At 48.6% G+C, this 22,121-nt stretch overlaps 2 protein-coding genes across 8 annotated transcripts in view; one reads left to right on the plus strand and one right to left on the minus strand.

Moving 5' to 3' along the window:
- TRAPPC9 (trafficking protein particle complex 9) overlaps positions 1–22,121 on the plus strand; it is a 549,215-nt gene that overhangs the window by 97,789 nt on the left and 429,305 nt on the right. For all 7 annotated transcript variants that reach the window (XM_036830233.1, XM_036830236.1, XM_036830234.1 and 4 more), the window contains one exon: positions 7,046–7,189. In XM_036830233.1, the coding sequence (XP_036686128.1) occupies positions 7,046–7,189 (144 nt within the window). The remainder of the gene's footprint in view (positions 1–7,045; positions 7,190–22,121) is intronic.
- LOC118883424 (protein CEBPZOS-like) lies at positions 9,814–10,447 on the minus strand. Its single transcript, XM_036830243.1, has 2 exons — positions 10,338–10,447; positions 9,814–9,984 (listed from the first exon to the last, which is right to left on the minus strand). The coding sequence occupies exons 1-2, from the start codon at positions 10,445–10,447 to the stop codon at positions 9,852–9,854; spliced, it is 243 nt and encodes an 80-aa protein (XP_036686138.1). The 3' UTR covers positions 9,814–9,851.

The raw sequence follows: 22,121 nt of genomic DNA on the forward strand, positions 1-22,121 counted from the left end.
TCATATGCTCAGGATGAATTCTGATTAGCGCAGAGCAAGGAGTTGGCAAACTTTTTCTGTCAGGGGGGCCAGGGAGTAAACATTTCAGGCTCTGGGAGCCCTCTGGCCTCTGTTGCAGCTCCTCGGCTCTGCTGCTGAGGTGTGAGAACAGCCAGGGATGAAATGTCCGCCGACAAAGCTTTACTCACGGCACGGGTGGGGCCGGGTTCGGTGTGCAGACTGTAGTTTGCCATAGCCCTGGCTCAGAGCACAGCGATATCTAAGATCACTTTGGGGGGCCCAAATTACTTAAAATTTTTTTTCCAAAGTGTTTTCCAAAATCATTTAAAAGGTGGGACCTGGGGTTTGGAAGAGCAGAGGGAGACTGAGTGAGCAGCATGGCAGGTGGCCTTTGAGGAGTGGAGGGAAGCTGAGACAGGACACAGTCCTTCATTAGCCCCCGCCTCCTGTAGAGGCCAGAGACCTGCTGCTGGGGGCTTGGCACGTGAGCACACGTGCTCGGGAGGTGTTGATAGGGACGGGGCAGCCTGGATTTTGGGCTTTAGATGTCCTGCCTCTCTGCAGCCACAGGGGGAAGATTGGTGGGCCCAGTGCTGATAGGGGGCAGTCTGCATACTTCTCCTGTTTATGTAGCGTTCCCTTTCTAAAGCCATCTCACATGATAGAGCCTGGTCACATGACCTTGCCTGGTCTCCCTCATCCTGTACCCTTGCTGTTGATTTTTCTAAAAAGTTAAACAAGGGGCTTGACGTTTGTCTCTGCTGGATAGCGTCGCTGATGGGGCTCGTACTGTTGATGGAGTGATTTTGAACCTGAACTCTGTCCCTGCCTTCTGTCCCAGCCATTGGTGATGGTATTAAGTGCAAGGGGTCACGGGTAGAACTGGGGACCCTCTCTAGGAGGTCTTGCTATTAGCAGACGTTTCTTGGCTCTTGCTTTGTGCTGGACGCCGTGCCACATGTTGAGGGTAAACGCCTGGACACTCAGCCACGTCTGAATTCATTCAGTGACACTTGCTTCCAGATCTTTCACCATCTCACCCAAACAGAGATCACGACAAATTCTTTTCATCTGCCATGTCATCTGCTCTTCCTTTCTCTAATTCCTTTTTCCTCTGTGTTGCCCCAAGAGATGGGATGGAATGTAAGGTTTGCTGAGCGCTTGTTTCACACCTGGCCCTTTTGGGTAGACTGTGAGTTCTGGGTAAATTAGTACTGGTGGTCCTGTGATTTCAGCCCCAGTGTCTCTCTGCTGCAGACAAGAACCTCAGGGCAGTGGCAGTCAGCTGCTTCCCAGAGACCGTTTTAATTTCTTCCTGGCCTCTCTTGTGGGCCTCTAACTGGCCTCTAAGGGCTGCTTCTACTCTCTCTGGACAGCTTTGCCCCAGCTGTGGTCACAGGACTGTCCTTAGTGTCCTGAAACACCGAGACCATGTGGTGTTTAACTGAAAGTCATCTTGGAGCCTGAGGACTAAAGGGACTCACAGCCAGAAATGAGAACCTTCTGATGGGACCCGTCCCTGCAGATGGGATCCCTTGGCTGGCCTTCTGCGTGAGCTCTTTGCCCTGGGCTCCCAGCCTGTCACCTCTTGTGGGGGGGGTGGGGTGGGGGGGTTGGGGAGGGAGAGGGTGTGTGCAGTGAGGCCCGAGCATATTTGTTTGCAAAAGTCTCACATGACTCTGAGAAGACTGATCTAGCTCCTACCCTCTCTTTACAGATGGGAAATTGGGATCCAGAGGGGAGGGTGGGCTCCACTTGGTGTTGCTTCTGCTGGGAGCTCTCATTGCTAATGGAGTCAGGAAAGGGATCCTGAGAGGAAGGCTGTAGGTCCAGGTGACCCTGGAGGGCAGAGGACAGTTAGGGAAAGAGAGGACAGGTGTGATGCGTGATTCGGGAGGTGCTGGATTTGGGGCGCCAAGGTCAGGCCGAGCCAGGATGAGGGATTCGGGGTGCAGGTCACATTTGCCATCGCCCTTGCGTCTGGTGTTGCACAGGGAGCTCTCCCGGGACACAGCCAAGTGAGGAAAGCAGTGAAGAGACCACGGGGCTTGCAGGGGAGCTTGGCTCCCGGACCCTCACTGGTCTGCATTTACTTTGCTCGTCTCCACGGAGTGAGCGGCCGCGTTCCGGGGAGGCCCTCTCTGAATTCCCGGGCTCTGTAGCCGCTCCGCAGTCTAGCTGTGAGCACCCTTGCGCTTCTTGGAGGAGAGGGCAGAGAGTGCAAACCGGACAGCATTCTCAGAGCTGTGCTGCGTGCCCGGGGTTTGCTCTCAGGGTGGAGGTGCCGGCAGCTGAAAGGCTCTTCTGACACAGCTGGCGGCTTCCCTTCTCGGCTCCACTCAGCGCTTAATGGCGGAAGATGAACAACAGCAAAGGAGCCCCTGGGTGGTGCTGACGCGGCAGGGTGTCTACGTGTGTCCACACGCGAGTCACGGGAAGTGGTTTCACCAGTACGCCCGTTTACCTAGGAGCTCGGACGGTGCTTATTCTTCTTCTAAATGGAAATCATGTGATAATGGATTTTATCACGTCCCTCCTACCACCACACTTTCCCCTGTGTGATCTTATTAAGATTATCTTTTAAGTAGACTTCATTAGAGCAGTTTTAGGTTCACAGCAAAATTGAGCATAGGTATTTCCCACATACCCCCATCCCCCTGCCCACCCCCAGCCTCCTCCTCATCAACATCCCCGCTGGGGTGGTGCATTTGTTACAATGGATGAATGTACACTGACACATCATCACCCAGAATCCATAGTTTACGTTAGGATTTATTCTTGGCAGTGTACATTCTGTGTTGTTGGGTTTTTTTTTGCCATTACCACACTGTCTTGATTTTTGTAGCTTTACAGTACATTTTGAAGTCAGGGATGTCTTTATTTCTTTAAAAAGTTGTCCTTATATTTCCCAGTATTTTAAGTGACAAATATAGAGCAACTTCCTTGCCTGGTAGGGTCAGTGCCTGGGAGTGTTGCCTGCACAAGGGTGCTGCCCTGGGTGTGGGCGAGGCCCGGAACCCAGAGCCAGCTGCTCAGGCCCAGCTGTGTCCCTGGCCCAGGGCTGGAGGGTCAGGGGATGGAGCACCTCATCTGCTTCACATGGTCTTTCTTCCAGCACACCTTGCACTTGCACTTGCCTTATGCTGCTTGTGGCCTCAGGGAGAACGGTTTCATACGTGTACCGTCATTTCTCACGGCTTGGTGAGTGGGTGCGGTGGGCCCTGTACCGCACTTGAGGGAACAGAGAACCTCCTTGGGAAGGTTAAATGCTATTCCTGAGGTCGAACAGCTAGTGAGAGGGTGACACCATTACTGACTGGCTGCGTGGCCCCCGTCAAGTTCTCTGTCCCTCATCTGTACAGGGAGGCTGCTTTTACTGTTTCACGGGGAGGTTGTTATAAGGACTGAGTGAGTCAGTCCCTAGAATGTGCTAGGGCAGTGCTCAGCAGATACTGTCAGGTGAGGTCAAATTCCATCCGTCCCTCTGAGGCCACGTGGAGGCTGGAATAAAGTGCCCTGAGGGCCAGTGCTTTGGGCCTGGCTCCATCGGGAAGGAGTGCGTGCTGGGGGGGTGGCCCCCTGCCTTGGCCCTGGTAGCAGTGGTTGAAGTTAAGGGCAAAATAGCTGGACAAGCCCTAGAAGCTTTCGGGGTTTACATTGGAAAGGCTGAGAGTGGCTGGTGTGAGAGACGAGATGAGACCTCCAGGCCTGTGGAGGGGACGGTTGAGCATGCAGGTTCCATTAGGCCGTACGCGGGACAAATTTCGTGGGGCGAGTTAGTGTCTGGGAAGGGGGTGTTTCGAGCGGTCACACTGTTGCTCTGCAGAGAGATGGGAAGGGGGATTGAGTTTCCATGTGTGTGGGACCGGGATCCCTGTTAGTGTGCTTCTGAGAGACTTCTGGAGAGATCGCAGTTGCTTTCCAGTGACCCCTTTTGTATCCCTTGAATATAACTGCAGGCTGGCTCCAGAGTAAATGCGAGCCTCCTGGGCTTTACGCAGTTACACTGGGCTGGCCTCAGCCTTTTCTTTCCGTGCTGGGCCAGTTGTACACGCCATCCAGGTGTCCACTGCCTGGTCTCCTCCCGGCTCTTGCGTCCTCAGGAATGCTCTTCCCTGCCCTTCACCGCTGCACCCCAGGCATCCTTCCGGTCTCCGCTGAGTGTCAGCTCTTCAAGAGATCCCCCGTCGTCTCTCCACCTAAATGCAGTCCTTTTATTTCTCTCTTTCACATACTCCTGTTCTTTCTAAACAGCATTTCCCATAATTTGTAAGTACATTAAAAAAACTGGGCAGTGATTTAGCTCCCCTCCTCCCCCCCAACCAGGCTGTGTGCCCCGTGAGAGCAGAGACCCTGCCTCTCCCTGTGTCCCCTTGCTGGCACACAGCAGGCGTGCCTGTAAATACGTGTAACGTGTGCCCAAACCTGATGAGCAGCTACGTGACATGTGCTCATTGCCATTTATTGATTAGAGTTTTTTTCTTGATCTTAATTTTTAAATCACATGGATGAAACATGTTTCTTTTGAAAAATGAAACAGATAAGCACACCTCCATGTGATTTGATACTTTTTACTTAGCCTTCTGTTTCGGGAGGGGACATTCACCATCATTTTGTGAAAGAGGTGGGGAGGTAAGGTAAGAGATCAAATAAGGTAAAAATGATAAATGTCAGCTGGCTGTATTTTTAATAAGAAATAAAAGTTACTTTAAACCCCATCTCCACTGTTGCTCTGGACTACTTTAAACATTTCTCAGAGAATTAAATGGAATTCTACTAAATCCCTGTACCTGTGAATAAAAGGGAAATTGTCTGTATTCTCAGGACCTGAAATGTATTTTTATCTGTTTGTGGAAATGAACATTTTCCCTAGCTGGTTATGGAAAGTGGAGGTAGGAACACAGAAGTATACTGTGTGTGTATTTGCCAGCTTAACGGGCTACTTATTATCACTTTAATCTTGTGTTCCTATATTTGAAGATTTTTTGATCATACCTTTTGCTTAGCCTTCTCCTGAACGAGAGATTAAATTTTCCCCAGGAACTCTTATGAAAGAGAGAGGCAAGGCACATGAGTTTGCTAAAAGGCAGTAGTTGATGTAATAAACTCTCACATTGCTGAACTTTTTGAATACAAGAGTGTTGAAAATTTTATCACTGGCTCATATACTGCAAATCTGTCTTAAGAATAAAAAGATTCAGATTTATAGGAGGAGCAGTTTGAATCGCATAGAAATTATGATTTGTACACTATTTGGTGTTAAGAAAATTTATACTCAGTCTTACTGTAATTGCCTATGGTAGGAACTGGATCCTTATCTATTAAAAAAAAATCTGCAGAGTGATATATGCCCCATTCTTGGTATGGTGGGGTGGAGATTAGTTAGGTCAGGTCATTTAGAATTCTGGGCTAGGTTAGTCATGACATTGATTTCAGCCTTGTCATCCTTTTCAGAATCTCTTATTTTGTTTTGGCCTTTGGTCTTTTGACAACGTGGAAATACTGCAGGGACTTGTCCTCCCCTCCTCTCCTGTCATTTTATGAAAAGATTTCTGTAAGATAAAACTAGTAGGATATCAAGGTTTTTGTGTGTGGGTAGGTTTGGTCAGCTCTAAGAATTTCAATTCATAATTATTAGTAATTGTTATTGTGTTAACAGTTTAAAAATTATTATGAAATAATTTAAATATACACAAATCAGAGAGAATAGTACAATAGCCCATCACCCAGATTAAGTAATTAATACGATTTTGCCATATCTGGCTTTATTCAGACCTTTCTTTTTATTTGTTCTTTGTTGAAATATTTTACAGCAAATCCCAGAAATCATGTCATTTTACCCTATATACTTAAGTAGGCATGTCTGAAAAACAGGGGCTTTTTCTTTCATCAGGCTTTCAACTTGACCCACGAGCCTGTTAAGGACCAGGCATCTAACTAGGCAGTAAGGATATTTGGGTGAATAAGACACCATCCTGGCTCCCAAGGAAATTAAGGACTGATGGAAGAAACAAAGACACTAGCTTACAGATGCCTCACTGTATGTGCCCGATAACGCCTATGGGACAAGATTTGTGCAGGATTCAGTGGAAATTCACAAAAGGGACTGGCCAGCCTTGTAGGGTGGGCAGTGGGAGAGACGGTCAGTAGGCCTGTGAGAGGAGGAATCCTTTGGTCAGAGTCTTAAATCCTTTCCCCCAACCTTTCTACCAACCCCCCAGGGCCCCTGGGCACACAGCACTGGGTGGTAACTGTTTTTGAGCCCTGTTTCCACATCTTCGTGAAGAATTTTAAGGTGGAAAATATTTAAAAGCAGTAACTGTTGCCAAAAGGGACTTGGAATAAATACCTCTAAAATCCCGTGATCTTAAAAAAATACTTTTCGGTGGCCGTGCAACCGATTCCTTCCACCTCTGATTTCAGACACGCTAAGTTATGTGGGAGGGAGCAGCCACAGTTTTGTTGGTGACCTTTTTTCTAGTTTAGCTTTCTGCTTTTCTGTTCTTACACTTCAGAGAAGTGCTGTGCTTTTTAATTGTATGGCCTTGGTTGTTGATAATGAAGGCTCGTCAGTAATCAGTATTTTCTTGAAAAAAAAAGTATGCTGTAACTCGAATACATGCCATTGAAAACATAATCTTTTGTCATAATCTTATTATAAGTATTTCAAAGTGGGTTATTTTAAAAATTGTGTCTTTGCAGAAGAGAGAAAATATTGGGTTGGCCAAAAAGTTCGTTTGGGTTTTTCTCTTAACAACTTGTGGAAAAACCCGAATGAACTTTTTGGCTAACCCCATATAATATAAAGCATTTTTTAAAAACAAAAAAAACAAAAAAACATGTGAACAAGCGTATCATGTGAGTGTTCTTCTCCAGGATAAACACAGGGGAAATGCTTTGGTTGCCCTTTGCGCGTGGTGGTTGAGGCATTATCTTGAAATCACGAGTTTTACACGTTAGACATGGCTCCAGAGGGCTCATGTGTTGGCCCTGCTGCCACTGCCCCCTGAAGCCCTGCTCTGATGCTCTGTGTCTTCTGTCGCAGGCACGCACCGAGGCTGGGCTGCCGTCCAGATGCGTCTGCTTCACGAGTTGGTCTACGCGTCCCGGAGGATGGGGAACCCTGCTCTCTCTGTCAGGCACTTGTCCTTCCTGCTACAGACCATGCTGGATTTCTTGTCAGATCAAGGTGAGTGGATTCAAACTCCAGTTTTCTCCCAGGAAAGATGAATGAGTGCACTCTTGGTGCTGGCCCCCATCCACACCGGCCCAGGATCAGGTGGGTGGTGCCCCCGGCGCCCCATCCTCCATGCCCTCACCTCCCTGGGCCCCTCACTACTACTGGCCCTTCTCGCTGCTCTCAGCCTCCGGCATGGGCTCCCCTTGCCTTTGCCTACGTTTTATAAAATGTAAGTGTCAAAGTGTAACATTTATATGCAGAAGTGCACGATTCACAAGAACACTGCTCAGTGAGTTTTCACAAAGTGACCACGTGGTACCCGGCACCCAGGTCGGACACAAGACCAGAACCCCAAACGCCTTTGTGCCCCTTTTGGTCACTGCTCCCCTCACGGGCAGCATCTGTCTTGACTTTCTGAGGGATCGTGCATATCTTTGCCCACACGTCAGGGCAACTTTCTTCTAGGTCCTTGCCTCCGTCACCTTCTCTTCTCACACAGTTCCTGGGTGTCACGTGTTTTTTGGGTTTCAGTCACAATCCGTTTATCTCCAGCCCAGGCCCCACCCCGAGCCCCAGGTGTTGTCCTGCTGCCTGGGTGCCGCACAGGCCCTTGGGAATCAACCCTCCGCTGCCCCTGTCCCAGCGCCCTGTCCGCCTGTCCCTCCCGCTGGGTTAGCCTGTGCTGTGGGTCCCCTGGGAAGCACTCTTGGATGTGACGCATGTGCGGGGCGTTTATTAGAAGTGCTCTTGGGATCGACACCCACTGAGGGGAAGAGGAGGAGGCAGGTCTGGTTGGGCAGAGGGAAGCTGGGCCTCGGTGCAGAATCTGCAGGCGCCTGGGCGGCCCCCGGGAGCCCTGGGCTGGGGTGACCCTGGAGCCGTCCTGCATCATCCTGCAGGCCGGCCTTCTGCCCCCTCACCGAAAGGTCGTACAGGTTCTCGTGGCGAGGTCCCTATCTCCTGTGGAGGGCACTGTCTGGAGAGGACGCCGCCCAGGGCCTCGGGGATGAGGCCTCAGCGGGGCCTCTGGCACTGGGATGGCCGCGCTGTGTGGTGAGGAGCTGGGTCTCTGTAATCACGCACCCAGGGGCTGATGCAGCTGCTCCCAGGGAGGGGAGCACATGCCTTCCCTGAGCCGCTCCCACCTCCCCCTGCCTCACCTGCCTCGTCCTGGACTTTTTTCTCGCAGATACACATCTTCTTCCCGCAGAGGGCCTTTGCTCTCACCCCTTGCCTGCACCTTGTCAGCCACCTCCCCTGGGTCTGCACTTCCTCTCGGCTGCCTTTCACAAGTCCCAGGGGACCCGTCCTCCTGCTGTTCGGTCTCTCCCCTCACGCACTTCTCACGTTGCACCGACAGAGCCGGTGCGTGTTTAGTCGGCCTGTCTTCCCTGCAGAAGCCCCAGGAGAGAAGGAACTTGGTGGTTATTTAAGGTCATATTAATTAGTGATCCGAAGACACTGGGTCTAGAAGGAGAGAAACTTGGGATATTTGACCCTGTTGAACAAACCGCTGCCTCATAAGGGCCTGTGTGTGATGGTATTTGGTTAATTGGAGTCTTCTGAGAAGAGGGCTGAAGTCAGGAGGACCAAGGGTTCCTTCCACTCACCCCAACCTCTAATTACCATAACCTCAGATCAGGAATTAAATTCTTCCTGGGCTTCATTTTCTCATTTGTACAACTAGGATATTACAGATTGTGTGGTAGTTTGTTATTATTTTAATGATAGTATTTTAATTGATTGGGTGACCTTTCTCCTGGAGAGCTCATGGTACCATTCACAGAGTTGATAATTAACATTTCTAAATATCACCGCATTGAAATGAAATATGGGAGAGAGGAGTAGCCTTCTCCTTGAACGGGAACCCGTCTGGGTGTTTGCAGATGGAGGCGGCACAGTCTGGGGGTTCTTGCCTGCCCCTCCTCCTCGGTCCCCCCACCCCCCCTCCACCCCTGGTGTGTGCCAGTGCGCGGGAACTCACAAGATGGGTTCTGGGGCCAATTTTTTTTTGGTTTTTTTTATGATGAATTTTATTCCAAAGTGGCTCTAGTAGTACCAGAGACATTGATGTAGAGTTTGAATATTGTTTCAGGTAAAGTGAAAATGGATAAAAGCAGTATTTCTAGTTAATATATTTTTAGATAATGGGATTTTAAATGTGTGAGTTAAAAATGTAATAAATATTAATGAACTTATTTACAAAACAGAAACAGACTCATAGACAATAGAAAACTAACTTACGGTTACCAAAAGGGAAAGGAGAGGGGAATAAATTAGACAACAATGTCCCACTGTATAGCACAGGGCACTATATACTCAATATCTTGTAATAAACTATAATGGAAAAGAAATGTAATAAATATTAAAAATAGGTGTTTTACTATTTTATCTATTTTGAAAGATTTATCTATTCAGAATTATAGGGGAGTTTTTTTTTTTCTTTAAAGAAGAACCACTTTATTTTGAGTAGTAAACAAAACTGCATTTATAACATAATAAACAAACCTTCCGTCAGTTTCTTCACAGTTAGTCCAAAGAACAAAACCTCTGACTTAATTAGAATTTACATTTAACCTTAAATATTCTAAAATCCATCCATGTCAACTTTGGAATTTTAATCTTGTCTGATACTATGAAAGAGGGCAAACCTTGATTGATGGTCAATTTCCTAATTTTTGCTGTTCAGCCACTTTTCTTGATCTTGCTCTCTGATTCTGTACATTCCAGAGTGTTCAGTGGATTTGTAATAAACTTTCAAGATGAAGGGGAATTTCTTGCTCATTGTTTGCCTGAAATCTTGGCTTGCGTTCATCTTTTTATTTTTTTATTTTTATTTTTTTTTAAATTTTATTTATTGATTTATTTATTTTTGGCTGTGCCGGGTCTTCGGTTCGTGCGAGGGCTTTCTCTAGTTGCGGCAAGTGGGGGCCACTCTTCATCGCGGTGCGGGGACCACTCTTCATCGCGGTGCGCGGGCCTTTCACTATCGCGGCCCCTCCCGTTGCGGGGCACAGGCTCCAGACGCGCAGGCTCAGTAGTTGTGGCTCACGGGCCCAGCTGCTCCGTGGCATGTGGGATCTTCCCAGACCAGGGCTCGAACCCGTGTCCCCTGCATTGGCAGGCAGATTCTCAACCACTGCGCCACCAGGGAAGCCCCGCGTTCATCTTTTTAAACAAAAAATATGCTCCAAAAATGCCCACAAGTTCAGCTAGTAAAACTCCTTTAAAGATCTTCTTTGCCAGTGGATCCAGAGTACAGGCCATTCTGAGGCACGTACTCGCGGGGCTGCTGGGGCCAGCTGTTGACATGAAAAGAACAGGGTGTGGGGAGGATGCCACGGTTAAGCCTACAGAGGAGTCCATAGTAAATGATGGATATGGGAGCATCGTGGGGGAATTGACAGTTCTTTTCAGAGGTGGGAGAATGGTTTGGGTAATGTTCCATGAGGGAGGTGACCTTGACCTTGAAGAACAAATTGGTGTTTGCCAGACCAGACTCAGCAGAAGGAATAGCTTCAGGTAGGAGGACTTTCTCCAGTTCTGGTGGCATTAAGAGGGTTTGGTTTATGTGGGGAATGTTAGATACAGTGATTTGTGTGACTCTGTTGCCTGGGATTTTGGGAAGGAAAGTGGACGATAAACAGTAGTACGATACGATCCTGCAACTCCACTCCTAGGTGTATACTCAAGAGGTTTGAAGACATACACCCACATAAAAACTTGTATGTTGGGGGCATCACGCATAATAGCCAAAAAGTGAAAGCGGCATCCATCAATGTCCATTCACTGATGGATGGATAAAGAAAGTGTGGTGTGTCCACCTGGATTTCTCATTCTCTTCCTCTCCCTCATCCCTTCTTCCTTTCCACTTTCCTTCCTTCTTTTGGCTAACATTTGTTCATCCTTCACATCTCAGTGTAGATAACCACTTCTGTTGTTTTCAACAAAGCCTTTCTTGGTCCCTCAAGACTACCTTGTGTTCCTTTGGAACATTCCCACTGGAGTATGTGCTTACCCATCGAGCACTTTCACCCACTATATTTCGATCGCTCAATTAATTGACAAGCTCCCCACTCAGGCTGCAAGCTCTCTGAAGGTATCCGTCTGACTTGCTGTTTTTCTTGTCCCTGTCACCTAGTGGCTTGTACTGGCATCCACATATGGCTGAATGCATTAATAATAAATGCTTTTCCTTTTTTTAAAAGTAACTTGATTGAGATTTAGTTCGCAGACCACACAATTCACCTGTTTAAAATGTGCCCTTCAGTTTTTTAGTGTATTCACAGATATGTGCACCTGTTAACGACAGTCAATTTAAAACATTCATCACTTTGAAAAGAAGCCCTATTAGTGGCTAGTTAAAGCCACTGTGGCTGGTTAGTGGCACACTTCAGTACTCACATCCTGTTGAATGCATTAATAATAAATACTCTCATTTGCGTTCTTTCTTTTTTCTGGTTTATTTTCGCTGTTACTGGGAATGCTATGGTGAGCCTCTTCAGCGCTTTGGCTTTTTGAGCAGGAGAGAGATTTTGTCAGGAGAGGGATTACTGGGTCAGCCGTTTTGAACACTTTTATTGCCGTTGAAACATATTGGAAATTGCCTTCTGAAAGGATTGTTCTAATTATACCTCAGGCAGCAGTGCTCCTAATTCAGTATGTAGAAAATGTTGCCTTATTGTTTTAATTTGTATTTTTTGGGTAAGTTGCAAGTTTGGATATTTGTTCTGTGTGCCTGTTTACTAATTGTATCTCTTTTATGTGAGACTCTTTTACAGTCTTCTGATTGTCTCCCTGTAGCTTGCCTCATTTGTTTCTCATTTCTTGGGAGGCAGATAGCATCAGGCCACTGTGCTGAGGTCTGTCATGCTTTGAGATGCTAATGAAGTCCTTTGCCCAAAGTCTGTCCGTTACTATGAGAGATACTCACACTATGAAATGTATCTTGTGCCCTAACATACCTGGATGGTGTACAGCGGGTTTGAAAGAGTTAAGACACCTCCTGAAAGTGCTTCACTTGTTTTTGAGCTAAAGCCGAAAGTAGCAGGAAAATCTGTTTTAAACATTTTATGATAGATCTCTTTAGCATAATACGAAACTTGAAACTGTTGCTGGAAGTCTGAGAAATACATTTAACATTACAGAGGATTAGCTCAGACCAACATGTGTGAATTTAATAGAGTATGAAGCTCACTACATTTGACACACATTGGCCATCCTTTGGTTTCCTGAATATGTCAGGATTTTTGCTTTTTGGTGTTTTCTTGTCTCAGGACATCGGCTACACTCTGGCCCGCCTTCTACGTGGCCAGCCTTCCCGCCTTCCGTTCTGGGGTGGGTCTGTGCAGGTGGCCTCCCCACCCCCGCCCTCACAGCGTCTTCTGGTCGTGTCCTGACTCTTCTTCAGGGCGGGCAGTTTTTATGGCTGACCCTCCACTTCCTCTCTTGATAAATCCCCCTCTAGGAGAGTCGGGCCCCTCAGGGGCAGCAAGGCTAAGTTATGAGACGAGGGGCCGAGCTGCCTGGGAAGAGAGGGGTTTCCTCTTTTCTGCTGGGAGAAACGTGAAGCCCCAGGAACTGCTGGCAACCACCCTGGGTCATGTGGAGAAGAGTCTGGGAGTGGAGCGGACTCTTCCTTGTGTGGTCTTCTCCGTCCCAGCAAGCACACTGTAGTCCAATCCCTAGAGCCCTAGGGCCTCCCTAACTAGAATGTGCTTTCTAAGAAAGCAGTGACTCTGCTTGGCTCACTGTACCTTTGTAGCATCTAAAATAGTCGTAGGTGTGCCGGAAATATTTATGGAATGAGTGAGTGATGGTGGCAGTGATCGGTGACCGCTCAGGAAGTACTCCGGGAGGGGGGTTGTGGAGGGGACGTTGGAGTGCAATGCTAGGACACTTGTTTTGAAGGTGCATTTAAATAACATTTTACCATGGCGTTTGTTCATATTTTAAAAGTGATATGGAATGGCTGATAGGAATTATGAGGTGATTGATCCCTCCTGCTCACCCACCCCCTCACTCCTTGTCAGAGCCTCTGGCCAGATGATTTACTTGTATGGATTTAGGGTTAAGGAAAACCCAGAAGAGAGAAGAGATGGAGTCTTCCAGGGAGGGCTGAAAAAGCTTTCATTAGGAGGTAACAGGTGCTTGAGATGGGCCCTGGAGAATGAGCAGGTATTCAGCAGGTGTGTGGCGGACACAGGTGAGGGGGAGGTGAAGGGAAGGAGTTTTTAGGGAAAGGCTTGCATGAATGAAAGAGAAGGTGCCGCTGTGCTTGGGCTGAGGGATGAGGCTCAGCCCAGACCTTCTGCTGCTTGGGGCGCGGCAGTGCCTGCCAGGTGACCCATCTCATCCGTGAAGCGGGAATGGGCGCCCGGAGGACGGCGTCCTGGCGTCCCTCCCCGGCACCCCTGCGTTCCCGTGCTGCCCGGCTGCAGAAGGCCACAGCCGAGTGAGGCCCATTGCAGGGGTGAACACCAAGGTCCTGCCCAGTGAAGCGGCCTGTCCCAGCCCCACAGCCAGTGGCAGAACAAGCCTGGACCCCTAGCCTCTCAGCTCCTAATATGGGGGAAGGGGAGCCACTTGCCCTGACCCCTCTTGACAGAGACATTTTCGTTTAACTGCCAAATGACTGCCTGCTTCCACGTGGCCATTCGAGTTGCTGATGGCAGGTACGTTTCAGCACAGTGCTACTGCCCCCTGGCAGTGGGACGGTGATATGTGTGTATTTCATCAGAGGAAAAAAACACTCAGTGAGCTTGGAAACAGTTTCAAGGCAGCCTTTGGTGCACAAAGGACCTTGTTTATGGAAAAGGAAGAAGTACCGCTTTGAAAACAATGACAAAGCTGTGAAAACCGCAGTTCAGTTAGGGTTCTAAATGCACGCATGCATACGTAGTACACACACACCATTAAAGAGAAATTGTCCTGACACTTGTTAAAATGGCAAGGAAGACTGTTCCAGACAGTTGCAGTAGGGTCAGCTCTATTGCAGTAGGGGAGAGAGACCGAGCTCCCTCCAAATACAAGGACAAGTGGGGATTCAGAGCCAACAGCAAAGGGAGGGGGGAGTGGACAGAAAATTACTCAGAGGAGACATCGGGCTGGGGGATTCTGGCACAGTTGGCCTAACAGGATTCTCGCTGAAGGCAAGCCAAGGACTTAGACGTCAAAGGGCGGGGGGTGTGAGGAACTTGATCAGATGTTGAGGGTGATCGGGTATCAAGGGTGGGGGGACTCTCGCTAACCTAATTAAGTGGGATCCTTGCTACCGCTGGGCTAGGCGGGGCGAGGACAGGGCCCAGTCAGAAGTAGGGCACAGAGCAGCCTGCATCAAGGAGAGGGTCTCTGTCGTTACGCACACATGTACATACACGCACGCGTGCTTTATGAGCGGGATTTGACTGTACGCAGTGTGGGGGCTGGCTGCGCAGCACGCGGAGCACTTGCTTCTGTGTGTGCTGCCGGATCCTGAAGCCCTCAGGCAGGCAGTCGGGGAGGCGGTTGGGAAGGGGAGGCGGGTGGGAAGGAAGCACAGACGAGCGGGAACTTGCGAGGCTGAGCTGGACCCCACCCCACGGGGACGGACGGGAACCGTGCTGGTTTCTCAGCACCTCCCAGCCCCCAGCTTTGACGATGGGAGCCCCTGGAGGAGCGGCCACCTGGCCCAGGAGCTGGAGAAGCTGCAGCAGAGGGCCTGGGGGGGCTGGAGGAGCTGGGGGAGGGATGCTGCCTCCCCCCCCCCCGGCCCAGCAGTGTCGGTGGGCGTTGCCTGTGGCTTCCAGGTCCCCACGCACGCTGGCTCAGAGTACGCGGGGAAGGGGCTTCTGGGAAGTGTGGCCTCAGCTTAGCTAAATGCACACGCTGGTGAAGGTTTGACTTTGTGGTTTGAAGTGCATGCCCCCTTTCAGGAAGCAGGAGATGAATCCCCATTGAGAAAAAGCACTCCTATTTTATTTTTGCTTTTCTCGCTATCATAGTGGACATTTTACTTCTTGTTTTAGTACCGGGAACAACTTTTTGTTTTGATTTCTCTTTGATGAGCCCGTAGTTATACATTTAGATGGGCTAGACAGGAATAATTCCTCCCTGTTTCCTCCCCCGCTTCTTCCTTCTCTCTTTGAAAACTGTTGATCCGAGATTACGTGATGCTTTTTGAATGAGAGTGAATTGTACTGTGAAGAGAATAAGAAAAAATAGGATTGCCAATTCCTTTAAAAATTTTGGTTTTTACATGTAAAGTAGATAGGTTTTTGAGTTGTGAGTGCAATTGCAGTAGACCCTTAAGGCTCCTGAAAGTGTATTTTAAGGGTTCTAGGAATACTGCACAGACAATGAGGGACAAGGGAGAGTAAACGACAACATTGGGGAGCTCTCTTTATCTCCTTTCTGAAAGTGTTTATTGATCATCTCCATGAGTTGGACATGATGCTGGGTCCGTGCAGTACCAGAGGTGACTTTTGAGCTGAGCTGGAGGCCGAGGGACAGCGGCGACAAGGCTGTGGGGCGGGGCATTGCGGCAGCCGTGCTGGCGGGAGCGAGGTGCGAGGAGTTCCGAATGCTCCCCGTGTGTCTTTTGGCCGAGCAGTGTTTAGTGTAACAGGATGCCTGCAAAGCGTGGGGTTCAGGGATGGCGGGAGATGCAGCCAACAAGAGAGACTGGGTGGGGTGAGGAGGCCCTTGGTGCCAGTCCTGTGGGCGGGGTAAAGGGAGGCTTATCTGCACGGTTGTCACACGTCACCTCCTTCTTCATCTAGGGGAAGGAAAGAAGGAGGGACAGAGGATGGAGGGGTTTCGGGAGGAACTGGAGAAACTGGGTTGGGTATTTTGGACGCAGAAACCAGCTAAAATGGAAGAAGCCAAAGCTTGTTACCTTCCACCCCAATCCCTAACCCTCCCCTAAAACAACCTGCAGGGATTTTTAGGTTTTGGGAGTTCCTTAAGTAGAATGGTAAATTTATGTTCGTTACCATCTACCTTTTATCTCTGAGCATCATTTTTGGAGGGGGGGAGACCTTGGGTTCAAATGCCAGGATTATCACTTCCTGCTTTTGTTTCCTTTACACTCCCAGCCCCTTCGAGTCCCTTTGGGTTGTCCCGTTGAGTCTGCCCCTCCGCCAGGTGTGCCCAGTGCCCCTGGGCTTCAGCTGCTACCTCCTTCGTCTCCCAGAGCACCCTTCGTCACTCAGCCTCTGTGTCTCGACCTTACCCGAGGTCCAGGCCTGCAGCTCGTCCATCGCCTTCAGACTCTCCTCTCTGTTAGCCTCTGTACTTCCAATCAGGTCTCGTTTCCCATCCCTTCCTGCTCTCATGACCTTCCGCTGTGACCTCGGGAACTAATGGTCTGTCATAGCAAAGTCCCCTGTTTCATCTCAGCCTCTTTTTTTCCCTGAATGTTCCATTAACCTTGTACTAAGATAGTGACTCTTCACCACAGAGTTTACAAATGTGTGGGAATGTTTCTGGTAGAACCTTGACCAAGAGGTGTCATTTGTGTTTCGCAGGAAGGAACAAGGCCGCTAAATGCAGGTGTAACGCAGGTAAATAAAGCACAGAAAGCGCTGTCCTGCTCAGAATGGCGGTGGTGCCCCCACGGAGCCACAGTGGGGAGGGGGACCAGCTCATTCCTGTAGGCACTGCTTCCCTGGCCACCCCTCAAGATGCTGCTGTTTTTTCCTCCTGTGCCCCAAGTGCCTCGGGGCCTAGAGATGGCAGAGAAGTCCTTCCCTATTGCTACTTCCAGGCAGTCCTCCTTCGAAACCCCAGCTCCGTACAGCAGGTGTGCTTCTCCTTTGGCTGTGGTCACTGACGCGCTCTGGTCACTTCTCCCCGCTCCTGGCTCACCCTGTCCGGCAGCGCTGCCACTGTCTGTGTCCTGGTGGCTTCGCCATCCACATGGAGGGTCCAGTCAACACCGTCCTTATCTTCTCCGCCTATGTTTCCTCCTGGTAAACTCACAGGCCCAAGGCTCCAAGAACTCTCTGCACGCATGGCTCTTGCATTTATTTCTTATACGGAGCTCCAGACCTGAACGCCTGACTGCCTTCCCATCCTTCCCTGCCCCATCTCAGCACGTGGCACCACTCTCCGTCCAGTTGCTCAGACCACAAACGGTGAAGTCAGTCTTGATCCCCTTTCCCCCCATCAGACCCCATATCTAAGTCCTCATCAGGCAGTCCTCCAGGTTTTACCTCCCAAACATCCCCATACGGCCCCTTCTCCCCACCTCTGCCCTTAGAGGTGCAGTCTGAAACCACCTCCGCCCCCATTACTCAGCTGGGTGTGGATTTGGTTATTTGGTTCAAATAAGGCTTAGCCCTGGGGGAAATACATTTTGAAAGAAAGTAACGCTCAGCCAACAGTTAACTCAGAATTTACAGGCCCAGTTCCAGAGCCCCACCCTGGACCCAGGAGCTTGCATTTCACAAGGACCCCGGGAGGCCAGTGCAGGAGGTGTGTTCCGTGGGCTGAGAGACGGGCTTTGATAAGAACAGGTTGTTGGTGGGGAGTTTTTCACTGGGGCCATTTCAGGGTCTTTGCCTCTTTCTGGAAAGCAGCCTCCCTTCTTTCCCCTCCGTAGCCACCATTCGTTGGGTTCGGAGTAAAATGCATAGAGTTACCGTTGCTGCCCTGGCTGCCCTCAGAGGAGTTTCTGCCTTCTTTAGTGCCCCTGCTCGTGGGTAGCAGATTCGTGACTTGTGGGCCAGTGAGATTTCTTATGGATTTTACAGTTATTCGTATGAAAACTCATGTAAAGCGATGTAACTTATGTCACATTTAGTTAGAGATGTAGTGTAACGTTTTTACTGGAAAGAAGGACCCTGAGGCCGACATGGAATCTGAGCTTGCTGATGCCCTGTGTGTCGGCCCGACAGCCACATATGAGGGCGTGGAGGTGGTGACACGGTGGTACAGCATCGGGCGCAGGACGGACCGGACAGATGGACACACCTCCTCCACGTCCCCCACCCCCCTGCCCTTTCACTTACCGTCGTTCTAGACTGTTGTGAATTAAAATTACTTTTCTGGCCATCTTTTATAATCCTGGGTTTTAAAATATCTGTTCTAAACATTTTTTTGAATTTCAGTAAATTGTAAAATGGCATTGAAAATAAGTGCATTTTTTACTAGATTTTGGTATCAGACATTATGGGTAAAATAACATGGCTGTAATAATTGAAAGTCTCCTATAATATGGACCAACTTGAAAATATACAGGGTTTGGGTTTAAAGCCCTGTGTGTTGTGTCTTGTTCCCGCTATGAAGAACATACAGGCTTAGATTTGAATTTTTGTCCTTTGGCCTCATAGCAAAGCATAAAGAGCTACAGCATGAACCCTGCCCAAAGTTGAAGGCCGTAGTTTTTATACCGTGAAGGCAATATGTGTTATTCTGCTTCTTGCTTTCCATCCCTGACATGCTCTTTCCCCCTTGCGTTTTTTCCCCAGATGGTATATGTGGTTTCTTCTGGAGTTTTGAGTTAATATGTTCCATTTTTCACCTGGGTGGAGGCGAAGGAGGGCTGAGCACATGAACTGTTCCGTTGCAGAGTCCTGGTGGGAGCTCTTCTGTAAAGAGCTGTAATTTGTTTCCGTAGCAATTTACACAATCCCTTTTGTTTGTTCAGAAATAGACAGCAGAGGTTGAACAAAAACCCAACAGAAATGAAGGGAAGCTTTTGACTTCCTTTAAGTTGTGTGTTGAAGAGATAAATGCTATGTAGGGCAACATAATAAGTACCTGCTAATAAAATGCATTCTCAGTAGAGAAACCACACATGTAAAATAATGAGGTGAAGAAAAACTATCAGTATGTCAAAATCCCAAATATATTAACTGCGTTTGCTAGTTATGGGAAAATACTAATTTGCCAAGTTGTAGGTGAACCAAAGTAGAGCATCCTGGGGTGGTATCAGAAAGGGCACTCTGCACCTTCTCGAAGAATTGAGTCTTGTGGGACACCGTGGTCTAGACGGTATATGCTTTTCAGCAGTGGAGTGGGGCCTGCTTTGCTGCTCACTTGCCCACCGTCTGCTGCACGAAGTGCCAGCCTGCCACTCTCTCGGGCAGGCTGCCGTTTCTGGTCCAGGATACGGCGACACATTCTAAGGACGCACCTTGTCTCTCAGGTTGTCCTTTCTCATCTCTCTTCCACACAGACTATAAAGTGATGTTCCCAAAACAGATATTTATCCATAGCAATCTATGTGTGAAGGCTGGACAGCTGGAATTGAGACTCTTTTTTTACCCCCCAAACCCCAGCCTAGCATAAAGTCTGGCTCATAAGGGCTCAGTACGTGCTTGTTGAATCGAATTGCTTGTTTTCTCTGCGTTATTTCCTCATCAGGAAAGTGAGGATTATGTCTGCCTTGCTGTGCTGGTGTAGGGAGTTGAGACGCTGTATGTAAAGAGCCGGAAGCATAATATATGCTCAACACATCGTAATTCTTATTGTTTATATTGATCTGTTTCTGACTTCTGAAGCGTTTCAACATATGCAGGTCTTAAACTGGAGAACCGTACAGTTTTCTATTTTGATGGTATGTGTGTATCATTCATGGGGTAGTTGAATGGCCTTGGACAAGATGCCGGTGTCCCTGGCCTGGGCTGCTCTGTGTGTAGAATGGAGACAGTACAACGTTGTTTCAGCAAGGAGAGCAGTGCAGAGAAATGTATGGGTTATGATCCTTGGATTGAGGCAGACCTGGGTTTGCCTCCTGTGTCTTCTACTGATTAAATGTAGCCTTTGACAACTTACTTACTTTACTAAGCCTGCTTTCAACTGTAAGATTAGGCAGATAATGTCTGATAATGTCTGGAGGATTATCAGAAATAATGTGTAGCAGCCACTTGGCATCCTGCCTGCAATAGTAGAAGCTCAATAAACATTAGCATCTTCCCTTACTTCACCTACTTGGAAAGTCGGTGTTTCTCCCCGTAACGCTATACAGTTCTTTCCAGCTTAAAGAGCTTTTGGTGGATGTTATCAGAAGTTTTAGCAGCAGAGTAACCTGTTAAAGTTATAAAAAGAGAGTTTCTCTGCAGGATTTTCATAGTTAGATGGGAACAGATGGGGGGAACCTTTTGGCTGTGTCTGACTCTAATCTTTGACCAATTTTCTCTAAAAAATGGTTATCTTGACAGGTACTTATTTATTGCTAAGGATGACTTGAATGATTAAAATGTAGGTTTCTCTGTATCTGGAATATGTCAGAGTAAGAGAAGAGGAATTTCTGAGTATTAAATTCAAGCCAAAACGGAACAGTACGGTTTTCACATGGAAGTATTGAGTCTGAAATTTGAAGCAACTGGGAAAGGGTGTGCAGACTACCTGGACCAGGACCGTGGGTTTGGCGTAGATTTCCGGACAGGAATCAGCACGAGGAGTGGGGAGGGTGGTCGGATTTCCCAGGTGTGACCTCGGGCCAGTCACCCCTCTGATCCCTGGCCTTCACCTTCCTCTTTGGTAAAAAATGGAGCAGTTCAACTGAATGATCACTCATACGTGTATATTCATTTATCAGATTAGCTCTGTATTAGGTATTGCATCTCAGAATTGATTGAGAATTTTGAATCCATTAATACTTTCTGTCATTTCAAACGAGGAGTTGAAGATATGCTCCAGTAACTTGCTGAGCACCGGAGAGGACAGCTGACCTGGAGCCCTTACAACAGTGGCTCTCAAACTTCTCAATCATGGCCCATAGTAGGAAGTACACTGCGTGTGAAAAACCACACGTTTCATGAAACGACACCCATTCTCACTGTGTGTGGTGTCCCCTATTGGTCAGCTTGGGCCACCGTAACAAAAATACCACAGCTTGGGGGCCTCAGCAACAGACATTTATTGTCTCCCAGTCCTGGAGGCTGGAAGTCCAAGATCAAGGTGTCAGCAGGGCTGGTTCTTCCTGAGGCCTCTCCTTGGCTGGCAGACGACCACCTTCTCCCTGTGTCTTCATGCGGTCGTCCCTCTGTGTGTGTGTTGCTGTGTCTTAATCTCCTTTTCTTGTAAGGACACCGGTCATATTGGATTAGAGTCCACGCATATGAGCTCATTTTACCTTAACTACTTCTTTAAAGGCCGTCTCTCCAGATGTAGTCGTATTCTGAGGTACTGGGTATTAGGACTTCAACAGTATGAATTTGGGGGGTGGGGAGACACAGTTTAGCCCGTAACATGGACGATGACCCATCCCATCCCCTCCCCCTCCCCTCCCCTCCCCTCCCCTCCCCTCCCATCCCATCCCCTCCATCCCATCCCCTCCCATCCCATCCCATCCCATCACCTCCCCTCCCATCCCATCCCCTCCCCTCCCATCCCCTCCCATCCCATCCCGTGGGATGCAGCTCACTACCCACTAAACTGATTTTTATGACCCACGAAGAGGTCACATAGCTTACAGTCTGTTACACCCTTACTTCTCTCTTAGAATCGGCAATGGGATTTAAGTGGAATGGGCTCGTTTGAAATGAGTCACTTGCAGACTTCCCCAGCGTCCCCTGTGACCTGTGCTCCGCATTTGTTAGCTTCATTTACGTGTGTCGCACGTGGACGGAATCAAGCTGTTCGGCCCGTGCAGCCATCACATCCTGCTGGTATCCTGCTTCATTGATCTGAGAGAGAAAAAGAAGGCACCAGTTCAGGCTTTTCTGGATCTCATTTTTAAAAAGAGATTGAGATAAATTCACATTAATATTTATTAAGCAGCCTCTCAGTGGCAGAGAACTATTTTAGTGGAAGAAACGGCATATTCCTTAGCAAAATGAATGCAGAGACCCTTGGTAGGACGTTCAGGGTTTAGCTCTTCTCTGGGTGATGACCTCTACAAATAGCCCCCAGCTTTCAGGGAGGAGACCCTGGATGCAGCCCACAGAATACCGACGCCAGGGAACAGAGTGCCAGCCCCCTGGCTCCTTGGCTTTTTCTACTTGTGAACATC

Source organism: Balaenoptera musculus, chromosome 17 (genome assembly GCF_009873245.2).
Source record: "Balaenoptera musculus isolate JJ_BM4_2016_0621 chromosome 17, mBalMus1.pri.v3, whole genome shotgun sequence".
NCBI lineage: Eukaryota > Metazoa > Chordata > Mammalia > Artiodactyla > Balaenopteridae > Balaenoptera > Balaenoptera musculus.

What these genes read in the sequence shown, in the direction of transcription:
- LOC118883424 (XM_036830243.1), bottom strand. Translation starts at nt 10,447, where the DNA reads ATGGCCTGTACTCTGGATCCACTGGCAAAGAAGATCTTTAAAGGAGTT. An exon ending in TTTAAAAAGATGAACGCGGG is followed by an intron (nt 9,985 to 10,337) that starts GCTTCCCTGGTG and finishes GATGAACGCAAG; the next exon opens with CCAAGATTTCAGGCAAACAA.